The 19,107-nt window shown below is 46.4% G+C and overlaps 1 protein-coding gene across 3 annotated transcripts in view; it reads left to right on the top strand.

The window, feature by feature from the left end:
- The first annotated feature begins 797 nt into the window (after positions 1 to 797).
- Positions 798 to 19,107, top strand: part of LOC147639768 (GTP-binding protein At2g22870-like) — a 62,135-nt gene continuing 43,825 nt past the window's right edge. For 2 of the 3 annotated variants that reach the window (XR_015261959.1, XM_086773801.1), the window contains exon 1: positions 806 to 1,448. Coding sequence is in view for 2 of the 3 variants with exons in the window: in XM_086773801.1 (XP_086629927.1) it covers positions 1,037 to 1,448 (412 nt within the window). In the remaining variant the exon portion in view is untranslated. Of the gene's footprint in view, positions 1,449 to 19,107 lie in introns of all 3 variants that reach the window. The other variant, XM_086773813.1, reaches the window with a different exon arrangement.

Here is a 19,107-nt window from a genome sequence, read left to right as displayed (position 1 = left end):
TCAAGGATATCCAGCATGGGGCTAGCCTATAGAAGGCTCTGTAGATCTGCTGGGCATGGGAAGGTGGCTTGTGCCTCTCCAAGATCTCCTCAAGCTGGGGTTAATTTCTATGTTACTGGTGGAGTCCATGGATTTTGGGATGTGAAGCTCATTGTAGTGCCATGGCCCGTCGAGATTGATCTAGAGTCACACCAAAGTGGGGTTTGGCGGGAGGTCGGGCACTCGAAAGGTGTGGCTCAATGAGGCTGGGTATGTCATCCATGGTGAGTTGGTGTGGCATCCTCTTGTGGTCGGATAAAATTGAGTGATGGTTGCCTGGGGCCAGGGTGGATGTCTTACACGGATCTCGACTCCCTAATCAGTAAGTCTCTATGGCGATGAAGGTCTAATAGGAAGAGGTGTAGGCATCGTTGATCTAGGTAATCCATGATCCTGGATAAGAGTCCAAACCCCTCTCTCAAGAGACAGTGGAACCTCCCTCAAATCTTGTAATATACGATGCACCTACATATGAATTAATGTGAGAGAGAGAGAGAGAGAGAGAGAGAGAGAGAGAGAGAGAGAGAGAGAGAGAATATTTGAACATAAATATTTGTTTTTTATATTTCTAGCTTGTCCATTTGAACAATGTTCACTATTTCTGTTTTCAAATTGTTTTAACTTTTTAGGTGATTATATATGAATGCTTTTATGTTTGTTGAGAGAGATATGAATGTTTTTATGTATGCTGAGAGAGGGATCAAATTTTTTGAACACAATTATATGTCGTTTACATTTTTAGCTCTTCCACTTAAACCATGATCTCTATTTCATTTAAGTTTCAAAGTTTTTAACACAATTATGTGTTGTTTACATTTTCAGTTCTTCCACTGAAACCATGCTCTCCATTGTAGCTCTTCCACTTCAACCATGCTCTCCATTTAAGTTCAAGTTTCGAATTGTTTGATTGCCCAGCTTCTGCTTGGAATAAAGGGCCTGTGATAACAACTTGCTTGCTTGTATGAAATGAGCAGGACGCAGGCGGATCACTTAAATCATGCTCATGAGCTACAGGCTGGGGCGACGAGGGTACGCCATCATCTCATCATCTCGACAGGAGGCGGTACATACTGCTGCAGCTCTCGTTGGTGGTAAGAAGCAGCCGCAGCAGCATGGGGCCGTGTTGGTGGGCGACGCTGGTACGGAAGATGATGTCTTTCTGCCGCCCGGAGCCACCTCCGCCGCAGGGCTGCGTAGGCTCTCGTGTTCCAACATCTTCGTTGGGACCACGTCCACGCAGACCCATGTGGGTCATGCCGAGTTTGTGAAGAGCAGCGTCCATGTCCAAGACTGCCCCAAAGACGGCCTGCCGGAATTCGCCTTTGTGGGGCGCTCCAACGTCGGCAAGTCTTCTCTCATCAACACCCTTGTTCGAAGAAAGCAGCTTGCCAAAACCTCTAAAACCCCAGGTTACTCACTCTGTGCCTTCCATGACCTTTTCCATGTTTATCTTGCAGAAAAAGAGCTAGGTGAATGTTAGGGTTTCAAAAACAAGCGGAGATAATCTAGGCCGTGGGGTAAGAATGGGACTGTTGGGAGGCCGATCCTGTTGAGCTGTGGCAGTGGTGAACCGTCCTCAAAATGAGAACGGCAGATAAGGGTTAATGTGTGAAAGGGGTAGGTAGGGTTTGAAAATATGACGACGTCTTTGGTATAACCTTCATCAAGGTAGGAAAGGGATTGGGTCTTTTGTCTAGCGACCTGTAGACCACTGAAATAGTGTGACTCGTGAGGTTGATGAAGATGTTATGAAGCGGAGCAGCTCATGGGAAGAGTCATTATGATAGTCACGGTTGTCTTGGTAGAGGTCTGTCTTTATGGTGTGTGACCTGTTGCATGTGCAATCAAGGCCAAGCCATCAAAGGCCAAGGTAAACCGTAAGGTTTTCTATAATGAAGAAAATTATAATGGCTTGCATCTCCGGAGGTTTGACAAAAACTCAGTACGAAGGCCTTTGTGTGAATATATGCTCTTATGTGTGTGTGTGTGTGTGTGTGGAGTACGTGTCTGAGAGCATCTTAATACAGAGTTCTACACCCACTATTGGGCATTGATGACGTGTGCCCATGTCAGTGGGGATGTCGTAGTATCTAGTCCATACTATGCATAATGGAGCTGATAGTTATATAGTCTTGTGGGTTGACTACCATGAGTAAATAACATGCATGTTCCTAAAAGGTGGATTCATCTAGGTATATAATTCAGCCGTATTAGCGGACATGCAGATTTCACATTGTGAATTTTTCGTCCGAGTTGCGGCAAGTTGATATTGTGCTTATTTTTTCTATCTTTGGCGGTGCATTTGCGCTATCAACTACTTATTTGCTGTTCTAATTCTTTCTATTTGCTACTTCCCTTAGTGCTAGGCTTCATTATGGCTGAGTATGCCTTGCATCTCCGGAGGTTTGACAGAAACTCAGTACGAAGGCCTTTGTGTGAATATATGCTCTTATGTGTGTGTGCGTGTGTGTGTGCACTGAGTGTGGAGTGCGTGTGTGAGAGCATATCTTGATACAGAGTTCTACACCCACTATTGGGCATTGATGACGTTAGTGGGGATGTCGTAGTATCTAGTCCATACTATGCATAATGGAGCTGATAGTTATATAGTCTTGTGGGTTGACTACCATGAGTATATAACATGCACGTTCCTAAAAGGTGAATTTGGGCATGTTCCTGGATTCATCTAGGTATATATATATTGAACCTACAACCTCCACAAAAAACGTGCAAGCTCTGATGTAACATGGAGCGGAAGTATTCGTAATTAAGGATCCTGTCATGACCCTGTGAAAATGGAACAGCACAAGTGTGGGCATGGTGGTTGCTGAGCAAAAATATTAAATGATTCACATTTGGGGTGTCCGGACAGAGATAATGATGTGTGGACATCTCCAGGTGTGAAGGGGGGAACAAGAACATTAATGTTTTATTTATGGGTTGCCCCTAGGCCTAAGTGGCCCTTAGGGAACTTTAATATTTATTAAAGTTGGGACCTTAGGACAATTTTGGAGAGAGGCCACTCCATTTTTGGAGTTACACGCCTCTCTCATCTCTCTCTCTCTCTCTAGATTTTTGGGAGGCATGTAACCTACGTGCAAGTTCTCAAGTGTAGAGAGGAGGAGAAGGCTGGTCGACTGCTGCTGGGTTTTTGACCGTTGTTTTCTGTGCAAAACTGGCCGTACAGTCCACGTGTTGCAGGCCGTACAGCCCAGGTGGAGTTTGCCCGTACAGTACTGCTGCTGCAGGTACAGGCGGCGCTTACAGTAGCTGAAGGCGGGTACAGAACTGCTGCTGCAGGTTCTGCTGTTGGTACAGTTGTACGGACAGTTGTACGGATAGGACAGGTGCTGGCGGCGCTGGACAGGACAGGTGCTGGCGGCGCTGGACAGAACAGGTACAGGCGGTGCTGAATTCAGGCTTCGCACAGGCTTATACAGGTGAAGGAATCTGTAGGTATAGCTGTACGGACAGGTACAATGGTGAACTGCTGACCTGTACGGACAGGTACGGTGTAAACCGGCCTGACGGGTGGTGAAACAAACACTCGCACATAAAACACTTCAACGCCATTGAGGACCTAGAAAAGGAAAACAAACAGGGGGAGCGCTAGAGTGCTCCTGCAAACAGTACTGTTGGAAATAAGTGCACACTAGGTGTACTATTTCTAGTCTAGTTTCACTTAAGTCTTTGTGTCTTGAGTCTAGTGCCATGTGGCACCTCTACATTTATCCCATAAGTCAGTCTACTCAATCTTGTACTTCTCACCTATATATTGTAGGTGTCACATCAATGAAAGCATCAATCTTGTGTCTTGTCTACACTCATCTCAAGGTAACTCTTTGTATTTCATTTGCTCTTGTTTTATTTCTAGTTTTGCACTTGCTTTTATATTTCCTACATGGTATCAGAGCTAGGTTGCCTGCCATAGCTTCTCCCTAGCTGTGCTCAGCCTGTAGGACCAGCCGGTTCCACTCATCTCATAGCTGCGCCGACCTGAATCTGCTGTCCACCCTGCGCCGGCTCCATTTATCTCAAGGCTGCGCTGACCTGAATCTACTGTCCACGGCCTGATTTCAGTAGCTGCTGCATACTTCTCTTACTTTCGTGAAGCTGCTACTGCCCTCTCACTTGGAGCTGCTGCTGCCCGCCATACTGTTGCAGCCCATCTTTGGCTGCCTTCTTTATCAACTCAAGGGTGTGTATCAACTCAAGGAAGCTGCAGATCGACTGTCCTCCTAAACGAGCTATTTTTTGCTGCATTCAGTTCTGCCAATGCTTCCTCTTGAAGAGTCTACAAGGTAATTGTGCATTGTCTCCATCAGTTTGCTGATTAGTCCTTTTTTATCTGCAAACTGCTAGTTCCTCATGCTTCGATAGGCTGTCAAATGCTATGGCCTTGACAAGTGGTGAGAGAGCCGGCTTCTAAAAACAGTTTGGATCTCTTCTTTCATTCATTTCTACAATCTTGTAAGGGAATAGACACTGCCCTTGCATTTTAGCAAGAGGTAAGACCTTCCCACATGGCCTCTTCTACTCATTCTCTCATGTCTATCGACAAATTCAATGGCTCCAACTTTCATACTTGGCAAATCAAAATCAAGTGCCATCTTATGAAAGAAGGTCTCTGGGACATTGTTCACCATGCTGCTCCCGAAGATTCCGACATTGAGCAAGTTATCACTTATGCTCCCACTGCTAAGAATGACAAAGCCTATGCTATCATCCTGCTCGGTCTTGGAGATGATTACATTCATCACATCTCCGACATACAGTCTGCTTCTCGAGCATGGATCACTTTGGATACCCTCTTTGGACCCCGCTCTAAAAATTCTAAGATTGCACTTATGATCTCATTCTTTGATCTATATATGCAGGAGGGAGCTACTATAGCCTCTCATGTCAATTATTTTCGCAGTCTTATGGTTCAGCTTGCTTCAGTGAAGTCCCCCATCTCCGAAGATATTGCTATTGCTGTGCTTCTCAAAAGCTTACCTGATACCTATGCTACTCTTGTCACTACCTTCAAGTATCACAATAATCCTACTCTTGAAGGTATCATCAATGCTCTCCAAGAGGAGGAAAGAACAAAACAACAAAAGGTAACTGACACTGCATTTTTAGCAAAGAAAGGAGGATCTAAGGTAAGAAAGCCTTGCACCCATTGTGGAAAAACTAATCATTTGGAGAAGGACTGCTTCAAAGCTCATCCATGCACCATTTGTGGCCGTGATAATCACCGGGAAAAGGACTGCTACTCTAAAACCTCTACATTAGCCCCTGCATCTGCCTCAGCACATGTTGCTGCAGCATCTACAACAGCAGATCTTGCTGTTCATTCCTCACATGATGAGGAATGGGCTTTCTGATTACTTCACCTTTCTTATCTACCACTTTGACCACCGATGATGTAGGTCAAGGGGTTCTAGTGTCTTACTCATTATGCTTTTTGACCTCTCTCTTGTCCCTACCCAAGAGGCAGTGATTGCCCTTGAGGAGGGGTTGTCTTCAAGGTCCATCTGTTTGTCTACAGTCAGTCTTCTGTCTATCTAGTCTTGTCTGTCTATCTATCTGTCGTCTGTTTATCTGTCTATCAATCTGACTGTGTCTTGTTTTAGATCCATCTTGTCCCTACCCTTGTGAACCCATATGAGGATATCACTTGAGGAGGGGTGTCTCAGGATCTTTTTGTCTCTCATGTCTTGTCTCTCAGTCTATCAGTCTTTATGTCTATCTTCTAGTCTTGTCTTTTTTGTCTTCCTCCTAGTGTCCACTTAAGGAGGGTGTTGGAAATAAGTGCACACTAGGTGTACTATTTCTAGTCTAGTTTCACTTAAGTCTTTGTGTCTTGAGTCTAGTGCCATGTGGCACCTCTACATTTATCCCATAAGTCAATCTACTCAATCTTGTACTTCTCACCTATATATTGTAGGTGTCACATCAATGAAAGCATCAATCTTGTGTCTTGTCTACACTCATCTCAAGGTAACTCTTTGTATTTCATTTGCTCTTGTTTTATTTCTAGTTTTGCACTTGCTTTTATATTTCCTACAAGTACACGGACACCGATGGGCCCCAAAACGCAGTGGCACCCCTTGCAGTATTTCTTTAATTGATTAAAAGAGCTTTGATTACAATAAAAGGCTGGAAACTCAGCCGTCAAAATGGAACCCTTGAAGCCTGCAAAGAACCTGCATCTGGCTTCTTGTCCACTCGGCATCCACAAACAAATCCAACCATTGTTCACATCGAAAGACTCTCTCATATTGAGTCTGCATACAGAAGCTTTCTCCCATGATCAAGGCTGCCACAACCATCCATAGCCTCTCACACTATGAACAGCATCACACCCTGACACATCCAGTGCTCCTGCATCACAACACAGACTCCCAAATTGTCTCTCAATAGAGAACTCGTATCACAGCACAGCATACCATACAGTTGACACACCTGTACAATACCTTCTAAGGGTACTATCCATCTCTGTCATGGATTCCCTGTCCCCTGTCCAATCAGTAGCAAGGCTGTACCAAACATGTGTCCACTCCTGTACCTTCTGCCTGCATGTGACCTCTCTCTTGGAGAAACCCAAAAACATGTCTCTTCGAGAAAACCTACGACCTGTTTCCACATGAAACCCTTAGGCCTGTTTCCCTTTGAAACTTTTGTCCTGTTTCCATACATCTAGTTACCTGTTCCCTCATGAAACATCTGGCAACATAGAGATGCCCATAACTGTAGGTCCCACTGTTCCTTTCTAGCAGGAAGAAAACAATCTGCTCCATGAGCACGCAGCCATGCGAGCTTGCAACACTCCCATGCCAAGAAACATAACCAAATGACCTGTACTTGCAGCCAAAAACCCAAGCACATAGCTGAATTTGCAGCCAAACAAAAACAGCCCATAAACTGTCCCAAAACAGTCCCGGCTATGCGCCTCCTTTTGCCCGCCTCCTTCGAAAAGAAAGAGAGAGCGAGAGAGAGAGAAAAAGAGAGACTGTGTGTGCTGCCCGACCAACCTGCCAGCCTGTTGCGAAGAGGGAAAAGCCTGTGTGCGCTGTGTGCTGCAGCCCGACTGTGTGCCCAGAGAGAGAACCAGCCAGCGTTGCTGCCCAACTGTGCGCCTGGAGAGAGAGAATCAGCCAGCGTCGCTGCCCGTCCAGCCCACTGCTTTTCCACGATCCCCAGGACCTGCATGCAGTCCAGCCGCCAGCTCTTTCCACCTCCAGCAGCCCTGTAGCTGCCTGTGCACAAAGGGACCTTGCAGCCTGCACCAGCACTGTCCGCCTCCCGCAGCCCTGTCCTTCACAGACACCTGGGAGAGAGAGAGAGTACAACGTGCTCTCGTGTACCGTGCCGAACAGCCCCTCCTCTGCGAAAAAGAGCACACGGCTGAAAAACTGCAGCTCGACTCTCTCTCTCTCTCTAAGAAAAGCATAAAGCCACGATTATCCCCTACAAGGGGTTCTTTTATTTTTAAAGGATTTTAAACCTTTGTCCCCTCCAAAATCCTTTGTCCCCATGGGTAATGAGAAAAGACTTTACTTGGCCCCCTTCACACTTGAGGTTGTCCACACATGGGCTTCCTTTTTCACTCCAACCTGATGCCACACACTGTCCACCATGTCCCCGTGCACGCATGCATCTTGTCCAGAGAAAAACACAGGGTCGTGACATACCCCCGTCTTGAAAAATGGCAAGCGTCCTCGATTGCACTCAATGGCACAGTAAGGCATCTTATGAGCAAAGACTCCCCATATGACAAAAGCAATGGCCTTCCAATGCATCTGGGTGATTAAAATAATCATCCTGCACAATAAGCCACACTGTCACGCCAAAGTGACAAACACCTCTTGCTTGTTCCTTCAGAACCTACAGCAAAAGTCTAAAACCAAATGGAAACACGTTAACTGTGTTAGCCAAAAACAAAACCATGCATCATTCTACATATGGCACACATATGCATGACACACATATGCATTCGCAAACAATATGCTCCTCAAAATGCTCTACCTACTCCAAAGTAACAGTCTAAGGGCTGCTCGCAAGCCTTACGCCCATGGGCATCCCACAGGACCCACGACTGATGGTACAACATGAGCATATGCAAGCACTCAATGCATCCAAACACTACATCCACGAAGTACTTTCCCACATATGTTTCATGGCCATCCCGCAGGAGTCACGCCCAGTGGTGCATCCATGAACATAATAAAGCACTTGATGTATCATACCAATATACATGCAGCACACGATACAATGCAGAGTATTTCCCAATGTATTCTCAATGATACCAGGATCCAATGGCACCAGAATACAAAAATACCTCTACCTCAAAAAGTGTATGCATACATGCACAAACAGAGTTCGATCCATATTTCCATGAACCAAACCAACTCTAGGACTGCTCGCAAGACTTATGTCCTCCATAGAGTTATCCATCGTTGCAGTTATAGTTCAAGGTGCGCGCGACTGCCAACTTTACCATTTCATGTGACTAGTACACAATATCATAGAAGTCCCATAAGTAGATGTACTGTCAGCCTCAGTACCTTCAGGTGAATACAAAGATGTCACCAAGCGACTCCTAGATGACAACTGAGCCTGTTTGTAACAAGGGAGCGGAGGTGCTACCCCCCTCTTGAGCATCAGGCAATGCTCCAGACCCTCTGCTGAACCTGAATGAGCCGTAACAAGAGGCGACTCCAACTCAAAGGCATCAAGATAAAGTTGCAAATCCTGAGGTGAATCTGCTAAGTCACCCTCCTCCATCCACTTCACATCCATCAGTGAACAGCTCTTGAACTTCACAGGATAGCAACGGGAAACTTTACCCTGTACCTTTCTTTCCTTATGTGCCAATATCTGCTCGGAAATAAGAACCTCGTCAAGTTCCTCCACTTCCGTCTGAGGCTCATATGATACATCCTCAGGCACCCAAAACCTGCTTGCACTCCACCCAAGTGGTAAGCACAAGTCCTCGATGAAGCATAGTAGATCACCACTGCTAAACATAGAAAGAAACTGTCTTCCGAACCCATGAAGCCTCTATGAAGATACCACCGGTGACAAACTGTCGAAAGCCATAGCCTTCAACGCATCTCCTGCACCATAACACTTCAACTGCTTCTTGTTCCTGGCCGACTACTTCTTGTCCTTGTTGTCTTTTCTCCTGAGCTTCATCTTCAGCTCTTGCTCTTCACCTCATATAGGCAAAGACACACAATCGTGCACTGCCTCCTGCACTTCCCTTTCACTTTCCTCATGTTGAAGCTTTTGATGTGACTCTCATGAGACAACCACGAGCTCGCCCCCTTAGGAAAGTTGGCGATTGTCCCGACCAAAGCAACCATGGACTCGCCTCCTTGAGAAAGTCGACGATGTGTCCCGGCAGCGGAACCATGAAACCGGCCTGACGGGCGGTGAAACAAACACTCGCACATAAAACACTTCAATGCCATTGAGGACCTAGAAAAGGAAAACAAACAGGGGGAGCTAGAGTGCTCCTGCAAACAGTACACGGACACCGATTGGTCCCAAAACGCAGTGGCGCCCCTTGCGGTATTTCTTTAATTGATTAAAAGAGCTTTGATTACAATAAAAGGCTGGAAACTCAGCTGTCAAAATGGAACCCCTGAAGACTGCAAAGAACCTGCATCTGGCTTCTTGTCCACTCGGCATCCACAAACAAATCCAACCATTGTTCACATCGAAAGACTCTCTCATATTGAGTCTGCATACAGAAGCTTTCTCCCATGATCAAGGCTGCCACAACCATCCATAGCCTCTCACACTATGAACAGCATCACACCCTGACACATCCAGTGCTCTTGCATCACAACACAGACTCCCAAACTGTCTCTCAATAGAGAACTCGTATCACAGCACAGCATACCATACAGTTGACACACTTGTACAATCCCTCTCTATCTTCCAAGGGTACTATCCATCTCTGTCATGGATTCCCTGTCCCCTGTCCAATCAATAGCAAGGCTGTACCAAACATGTGTCCACTCTTGTACCTTCTGCCTGCATGTGACCTTTCTCCTGGAGAAACCCAAAAACATGTCTCTTCGAGAAAACCTACGACCTGTTTCCACATGAAACCCTTAGGCCTGTTTCCCTTTGAAACTTCTGTCCTGTTTCCATACATCTAGTTACCTGTTCCCTCATGAAACATCTGGCAACATAGAGATGCCCATAACTGTAGGTCCCACTGTTCCTTTCTAGCAAGAAGAAAACAATCTGCTCCATGAGCACGCAGCCATGCGAGCTTGCAACACTCCCATGCCAAGAAACATAACCAAATGACCTGTACTTGCGGCCAAAAACCCAAGCACATAGCTGAATTTGCAGCCAAACAAAAACAGCCCATAAACTGTCCCAAAACAGTCCCGGCTATGCGCCTCCTTTTGCCCGCCTCCTTCGAAAAGAAAGAGAGAGCGAGAGAGAGAGAAAAAGAGAGACTGTGTGTGCTGCCCGACCAACCTGCCAGCCTGTTGCGAAGAGGGAAAAGCCTGTGTGCGCTGTGTGCTGCAGCCCGACTGTGTGCCCAGAGAGAGAACCAGCCAGCGTTGCTGCCCAACTGTGCGCCTGGAGAGAGAGAATCAGCCAGCGTCGCTGCCCGTCCAGCCCACTGCTTTTCCACGATCCCCAGGACCTGCATGCAGTCCAGCCGCCAGCTCTTTCCACCTCCAGCAGCCCTGTAGCTGCCTGCGCACAAAGGGACCTTGCAGCCTGCACCAGCACTGTCCGCCTCTCGCAGCCCTGTCCTTCACAGACACCTGGGAGAGAGAGAGAGTACAACGTGCTCTCTTGTGTACCCTGCGGAACAGCCCCTCCTCTGCGAAAAAGCACACGGGGCTGAAAAACTGCAGCTCGACTCTGTCTCTCTCTCTAAGAAAAGCATAAGGCCACGATTATCCCCTAAAAGGGGTTCTTTTATTTTTAAAGGATTTTAAACCTTTGTCGCCTCCAAAATCCTTTGTCCCCATGGGTTATGAGAAAAGACTTTACTTGGCCCCCTTCACACTTGAGGTTGTCCACACATGGGCTTCCTTTTTCACTCCAACCTGATGCCATTCACACTGTCCACCATGTCCCCGTGCACACCTGCATCTTGTCCAGAGAAAAACACAGGGTGGTGACATACAGTCGGTTCCAGATCTGTTTAGTTCTGAGGAGTAGCAGGCAGTGTATCTCCAGTTGTTGCAGGCAGAGCTTTTCCAGAGCTTGGTTGGTGCAAACAGTCAGGTGGTTGCAGGGGGAAGAGTACAGACAGTCGTTGTCAAGTACAGATTGGTGCGAACTGCTTCACGAGTGCAGAGCCACGAGCTGATTTGGTAAGCTCTGAACTTGTCCATCTATCTTTCTTTCCATTGGCTTATGTCTGCTGCAGAGTTGTGCTATCTGGCTCCTTGTGAGAGGAGGGGTATGGCAGATTGAAAGGGTGGAAACAGAGATTGGGCAGTGGATGTATGTTTGTGCTGAGTTGTGGAACCATGTACATGGGATATGCCAGATGTGTGCTCAAGGCTGCCTTGCTGAATAGTCTTGGCTGATCAGAGGGGAACACAGAGTGTTGCTTTTGTGGGACCCAGATCTGTGTGTGTGAATCCTCTGTGCTAAGAGGTATTGTGGGCTGCGAGATTGGACATACAGGTGTAATCCCCTGGCTGGTTTTGTTGTACTCAGCTTTACATCTTTTTGAAATTGAATAAAGAAATACCAAAAGGGGCGCCAAGCTTTGGGGCCAACAGGTGTCATTCTCTTTTCAGATTTGGGGCACTCTAGCTCCAATCACATTTGTTTTTATATCTGGACTACAAGTGGAAGGGTGATAGGGTCATAGTGGTGCCTTCCCACAGGATCCATCTTTTGGACAGTTTCTGAACATGCAGCATGCTTATGGTGCTAACTCTCAGAGTTCCTTCTTTGGACAGCCATCTATTCCTCAGCAGACTATGCATCCAGGTTATTTTGGTGGTGGCTCGGTGTTCCAATCTATGACTGGGGGTTATCCTCAGGGAGGCATGGGTATGCCAGGGACTTTTGGAGCTGATTTTCAGCTTGGAATGCAGGGGAATATGTATGGTGGTATGCAGTCCGGAATGCAAGGAAATATGTTTGGGAGCATGCAACCTGGAATGCAAGCAAATATGTATGGTGGCATGCAGCCCGGTATGCATAATGGAATGTTTGGAATGTATGGCATGCCAGGTGTGGGAATGGGTAATGTTGACCCTATGATGGGCATGAATGTTGGGGACAGCAATCTTGCGAAGCCACTTCCATATGATAATCTAACGCCTATGGGAAAGGCGAAGGATTATAAGGAAGGGGGAGCTGCTATGAAATTTGATACATTCAGTGGAGCCGAAGATAAATTAAAGGCACTCACCTTTTTACAGTAGTTTGATGTTGCTTTTTCTGGGGGTAATTACACAGAGTCCTCAAAGGTGAGAAAAGCTGCGACTTTTCTCAAAGGCAATGCATTGCAGTGGTGGTCTACTCTTCTTCTGCAGGGCATAGCACCAACTATTTGGGTATAATTCAAACAGGTGTTCTCTTCCGTATGGCTCACATCTACATTTGAGGTGGATGTTATGACTGCATGGCACAAGTTGGATGCTTCAAAGTGTGAAAATTTGGAAGACTATAACAAGAAGTTTTGGGAAGCTTTACTCCCAGTGACTTCTTACCGTGTAGTGCCTTTGTCTGAGCAGGTAGAGAAGTATTGTTGTGGGCTGCCCAAAGAGGTGCGTGACTATTGTATCAAGACTCGAGTAACGAACATGTCACAGATGATAGAGAATGCTATGACAGCTAATGCGTTACTCACTGGAGTCTCATCTGGGTTTAAAGGAAGTAAGAACTCGAACAAGAAAGCTGAAAAATCAGGGCATGCTTCGCGTGATGCTAAAGGGTCTATAGAGACGCGGTATAAGAAGTTGCCAATGCCCAAGAGAACTTCTGAGGAAAGACAGGCTTTGAGAGATGCTCGGAAATGTTTTTACTGTACTGAAGAGAGACATATGTCTTTTAATTGTCCCAAGAGAAAGTCCCAAAAAGACTCTAACAATAAAGGAGAGCCCAAGTCAAAGAAACCAAAACCTTCTGCAGGGTTAGTTCCTGATCTTGTTGGGGAACAGCCAGGTGGTGAAGAGACAGTGTTGTGCATGGCATGGGGCAAAGTGAGAGATCAAAATGCCTTGATGATTTCTTATGTGGGTTCCAAGATTGTTTTTCCGAGTCATTGCCAGGGGAACTTCCTCCGGAGAGGCCAGAAGATCATGCCATTGATCTAATTCCTGGTAGTACTCCACCAAAAAGACCACCGTACCGTGTTAGTGCAGCCCAACAAGAAGAAATTATGAGTCAGGTACAGGAGCTTTTGAATAAAGGGTTGATACAGCCTAGTTTATCACCCTTTTGCTCACCTGTACTCTTAGTGCAAAAGAAGGATGGTTCTTGGTGCATGTGTATTGATTATAGGGCGCTGAACAAGAATACCATCAAGAATCGATTCCCCATACCGAGAATCGATGACATTTTGGACCGCTTATAGGGCTCCACAGTCTTTAGTCGTATTGACTTGAAAAGCGGGTATCATCAGATACGTATTAGACCCGAAGATGTGCATAAGACAGCATTTTGAACCACGTTTGGGTTGTATGAGTTTTTGGTTATGCCCTTTGGTTTGACAAATGCACCTGCCACATTTAATAGAATGATGGACAGGATTTTCAGGCCTCATAGAGTGTTTGTGGGCACATTCTTTGATGATATGATTGTGCATTTACAAACTGAGGAAGAGCATAAAAGGCATTTGGCCATTATGTTTGCAGAACTCAGGAACCATAGGCTGGTTATTAATGGCAAGAAGAGTGAGTTCTTTTTGCAAGAGATACATTTCTTGGGGCATATTGTGTCTAAGCATGGAGTCCGTATGGATCCAGCGAAGGTGGAAGCAATTCTTAATTGGCCAGATTTGAGGACCGTGCATGATGTACGCAGCTTTCTAGGATTGTGTTCCTATTACAGGCGGTACATACGGTATTTTGCTGAAATTGCTTTGCCCCTTCATGCCTTGACAAAGAAGGCAACTCCGTTTAGATGGGCTGATCGAGAAATTACAGCCTTCAAAACGCTTAAAGACAAGCTTACTTCGGATCCAGTATTGGTGTTACTGGACCTCCGAAAGGCTTTCGTTGTCCAGTGTGATGCATGTGGAAGTAGCATTGGGGCAGTTCTCATGCAGGAGGGACATGTGATAGCCTATGAGAGTAGAATATTGCAAGATGCCGAGAAGTATTTACAGGTTTATGAGAAAGAGATGTTGGCTGTCATTCACGCTCTTTCTACATGGAAACACTACTTGCTTGGGGCTGATTTCACTGTGCAGACAGATCATCCGACCTTGCGTTATTTCCTCACGCAAACTAAGCTTTCAGAGAAGCATATGCGATGGGCAAACTTTTTGTCTATGTTTCACTTCTAGATTGTGCATGTGGAAGGTAAAAAGAATGTAGTGGCAGATGCTTTGTCACGCAAGCCATAGGTCTCAGCAGTTTCACTTGCTTATCATCATGAGCTTGATGAAATGAAAGAGCAGTATGCCCATGATGAGGACTTTGAAAGTTGTATGATTAGATGTCTGAGGGTCAGCGGCATGAGCACTATACTCTCAGAGATAGGTTTTTATTGATGCATGGCAGACTGTGTGTTACCAGGCCATTGCGACTCAAGGTTATGATTGAAAGTCATGCTCCATCGTATGCAGGTCATAGAGGTATTGACGCCACGGTAAAAGCAGTGGACACTTTCTTTTATTGGCCAACTTTGAGAAGAGATGTTGATGCCTTTGTTAGGCAATGCATTGTATGTCAGAAGGTAAAGTTTGACCGTCAAAAGACACCAGGGTTACTACAGCCTTTACCTATTCCAGATAGACCTTGGGAGAGCATTGCCATGGATTTTATATTTGATCTTCCACGGACACAAACGGGCAATGATGGCATTTGGACTATCATATGCAAGTTCAGTAAGCAGGCTCATTTCATTCCCGTGCGTAAGACGATCAAAGTGGATCATATGGTGAAGTTGTTCATGGCGAACATCTTCAAGTATCATGGCTTGCCTACGTCTATCATTAGTGACCGTGATCCACGGATGACGAGTTTGTTCTGGAGAGGGTTGTTTAACAACATGGGTACAACTCTCAAGTTTTCATCATCATTTCATCCACAAACAGATGGTCAATCGGAAGAGGCCAACTCTATAGTGTTAGATCTTCTTAAGTGTTATGTGTCAGAGCACAAGCAACAATGGGAAAAGTGTCTTCCTTTGGTGGAGTTTGCATATAACAACACTGTTCATACCTCGACAGGCAAGGTGCCTTTTGAGATTGTGGAAGGAGGGAAGAAGGTACCACCCATTTTGCATACCAAGGATAAGATCTTTGAGGCTGATCAATATGTGGAAAACATGGATGAAGCTTATCGGAGAGTTAAGTTGGCACTCCAGAAAACTCAACAGAAGCAAAAGAAAGCCGCAGACCGTCAAAGATGTGCCTTAGAGTTTGCATTGGGTGATTGGGTTCTTTTGCGCTTTGAAAAGGCTAGACTCAAGAAGATGAAGGGTAAAGAGCGCTTATTCCCTAAGTTGAGCATGTGTTATTATGGGCCTTTTCAGGTATTGGAAAAGATTGGTGAGGTAGCCTATCGTTTGAAGCTACCAGATCACTGGAGGATTCACAATGCTTTTCACGTGAGTCTCCTTAGACCTTTCCGTGGGGATGTGCTCGAGGATGTATTAGATGAGGCTCAGCCGGAAGTTGAGGAACTTGAGGAGCTTCTTATTCCAGAGCAGATACTGGCACATAAGGAAAGAAAGATACGAGGTAAAGTTTCCCGTCGCTATCTTGTGAAGTTCAAGAACTATTCACCGATGGATGCGAAGTGGATAGAGGAAGGTGACTTAACAGATTCACCTCAGGTTTTGCAGCTTTATCTCGATGCCTTTGAGTTGGAGCTGACTCTTGTTGTGGCTCATTCAGGTTCAGCAGAGCATGGGTCTGGAGCATTGCCTGATGCTCAAGAGGGGAGTAGCACCTCCACTCCCTTGATACAGACAGGCTCAGATGACATCTAGAGGTCGCTTGGTGCAGTTTTTATCTCACCCGAAGGTACTGATGGCTGACAGTACATTTGTTTGTGGGACTTCTATGGTATATGTGTACTAGTCACATTGGATGTTGTGGTTGTGTATGGTTCACAGTGGTATACAACTTGGACTACTACTACGCCATTGGTTTGCAGTGAATGATGTTACATGTGCATGGCTTAGAGAGATTGGGACGCTGATCTTGCCATATTGTATATTTCACTTTGGATATTTTGTTGTATCACCAGAATGCAATCGAGGACGCTTGCCATTTTTCAAGAGGGGGGTATGTCATGACCCTGTGAAAATGGAACAGCACAAGTGTGGGCATGGTGGTTGCTGAGCAAAAATATTAAATGATCCACAGTTCGGGTGCCCGGACAGAGATAATGATGTGTGGACATCTCCAGGTGTGAAGGGGGGAACAAGAACATTAATGTTTTAATGTTTTATTTATGGGTTGCCCCTAGGCCTAAGTGGCCCCTAGGGAACTTTAATATTTATTAAAGTTGGGGCCCTAGGACAATTTTGGAGAGAGGCCACTCTAATTTTGGAGTTACATGTCTCTCTCATCTCTCTCTCTCTCTCTCTCTCTCTCTCTCTCTCTCCCTTAGTTTCCGCGCCCTTTCCCCCCCTTTCTCTATCTCTTCGTTGTCCCCCCCCCCCCCCCCCCCCCCGCTGTTCTGTTCCGCGCCCTTTCCCCCCCTTTCTCTATCTCTTCGTTGCCCCCCCCCCCCCCCCCCCCCCCCCCGGGTGTTCTGTTCCGCGCCCTTTCCCCACCCACCCTTAGTCAGGCCCCCAAGGCAGCAACATAACTCTCTCTCTCTGCTGAATCTCCTCTCTTTCCCTTTCCCCTGCATGACTTGACCCCCCCCCCTGTTGTTTTGCTGCTGTTTCGTGCTGCTGTCATGGATTAATTTTCAGTCCATTGGCTGTGGGAAGTTCTGCAAAAAGTCATGGCCAAGACCGGGTTTAAAGAGGAGCTCGTGAAGGTAGAAGACAAGCTCGGCACAATTATCAAAGAAAACAAGAAGATGGTTGACTCTTCCGTTACCGCAATCATAAACCGCCTCTCCAAACTCGAGAAGGGATTTGACAAAATCCAGGAGCTCGAAGAGAGATCTTCCAAGCAAGAGGCTGAGATTTCAGCCTTAAAGGAGGAACTAGTGGAGGCCAAACTGCATGCTAAAAGTCAAGCGGCTGAAATCTCAGCCCTCAAAAAGGAGTTGGAAGCCACTTCAAAAAGCAAGCTTGAGGATGGAGAATTTCAGCCCTCCTTGATTGAAGAGCTGAATACCATCAAGGAACAAATGAGGATCATTCGAGAGGAGGAGGAGCAACATAAAGAGAAGACATCTTCATGGGTGGAGGTGATCACAAAGACACAAAAGAAGATGGACGAGGCCGAGAAATGGATCGAGGTCGCCAAGAAAGGGAAAGGTAAAGAATCGCCACCCATCCCCACTCCCACCATCATCAACATGACCCTTGAAGAGGAGCAAAGGAGGAAGACCCGGGCCTTACGTGTACGAGTGTCCGGTCTAAAAGACCGTGATAATGCGGAAGGGGAAACCAAGGAGCTCTTCTCTATGATGGGCATTGAAGCCACGCACACAAAGGCATGGAGAGTGGGAAAGAAGAGGGAAGGTAGTGGCGAATCTTCTTCTAAGGAGAGAGCACTTATCATTCGTTTCCCCTCCATGGAAGCCAAGAAGGACTTCTTGAAGAGACGTCCTACACTCAAGCAAACGGGAATATTTCTTGGAGATGACCTCACACTCTCGCAACTTGCCCACATGAAAGAAGTTATGCCCGAGATAAGGGCAGCCCGAGAGAAAGGGAAAGTGGCCTTCTATAGAGATGGTAGAGTGGTGATTATGGAGAGGCGCTCTTCATGACGGCGCGAGACCTATGGGACTACACTCAAAGTTGCTACTTGGAATTGTAATGGATCTCTACGCCTTGATGTAGGGGCTTTTGAGGATAGTTTCACTGGGAGGGACATCATCTTCTACTGTGAGACGCATCAGGCTCCTGGACAGTCCATGCCACATGTTAGTGGATACCGATGGGAGACAGCTTGTAGACAGGAGACTCGTTCAGAGCATAGAGGACGGGGCTCAGGAGGAGTGGCAGTATTGTTTAGAGAGGAGCTACAGCCACTGATACATATAGTCCGCAGAGATGAGCAGGCTAGGTACATGTGGGTTAGACTGAGGGCAGAGACCGGCAGATATCTCTACGCTATATGCTATTTTGCTCCTAGTACATCAGTGTATGCATCACCTAGCGGGCAGTCTCCCTTTTCTATTTTGGATGATGACATTTGGGAGTTCTCCAGGGATGGTGACATCATTCTCTTGGGAGACTTCAATGCCAGGACCGCCCATAGCCAGACAGTATTTTATGATACCTCAGAGGAGATGTTGAGGGAGCTTGATGTTAGGGATATGGGCCTATCTAGACTCTCACAGGATGAGGAACATACAGTGTATGGGCGGTATTTGATAGACATGGGGACTGCACATGGATTGGCCATCCTGAATGGCCTACAGAGATTCCCAACATCGGGCGGTTTCACTAGCTTTCCACATCGGCATGGTGCTAGTACAGTGGACTATGTTATGGCTCAGCCCAGTCTCATTCCCTCTTTTGAGGATTTTATGGTAGGCACTAGGCCGGTTGGAATAGCAGTGGATCATGCTATCTTGTCCTTCACTCTCACATTTCAGTTCAGCACCGCTCCATTGGGACAGGTCTCCACACACACTCGTTATACCTTTACGAGGGAGACTGACACCGTATACACGGATGAGATATACAGACGCCTATGTGCCGAGGAGCCGGGACGGCCATTAGATGAGCTTACTCAGATATTGATAGAGACGCTTCATGCTGCAGCAT

This window comes from Cibotium barometz, chromosome 3 (assembly GCF_041138505.1).
Source record: "Cibotium barometz isolate CiBa-2024 chromosome 3, ASM4113850v1, whole genome shotgun sequence".
NCBI lineage: Eukaryota > Viridiplantae > Streptophyta > Polypodiopsida > Cyatheales > Cibotiaceae > Cibotium > Cibotium barometz.
Note: the sequence above shows the minus strand (reverse complement) of the source record. Positions and strands in the feature narration are given on the sequence as shown.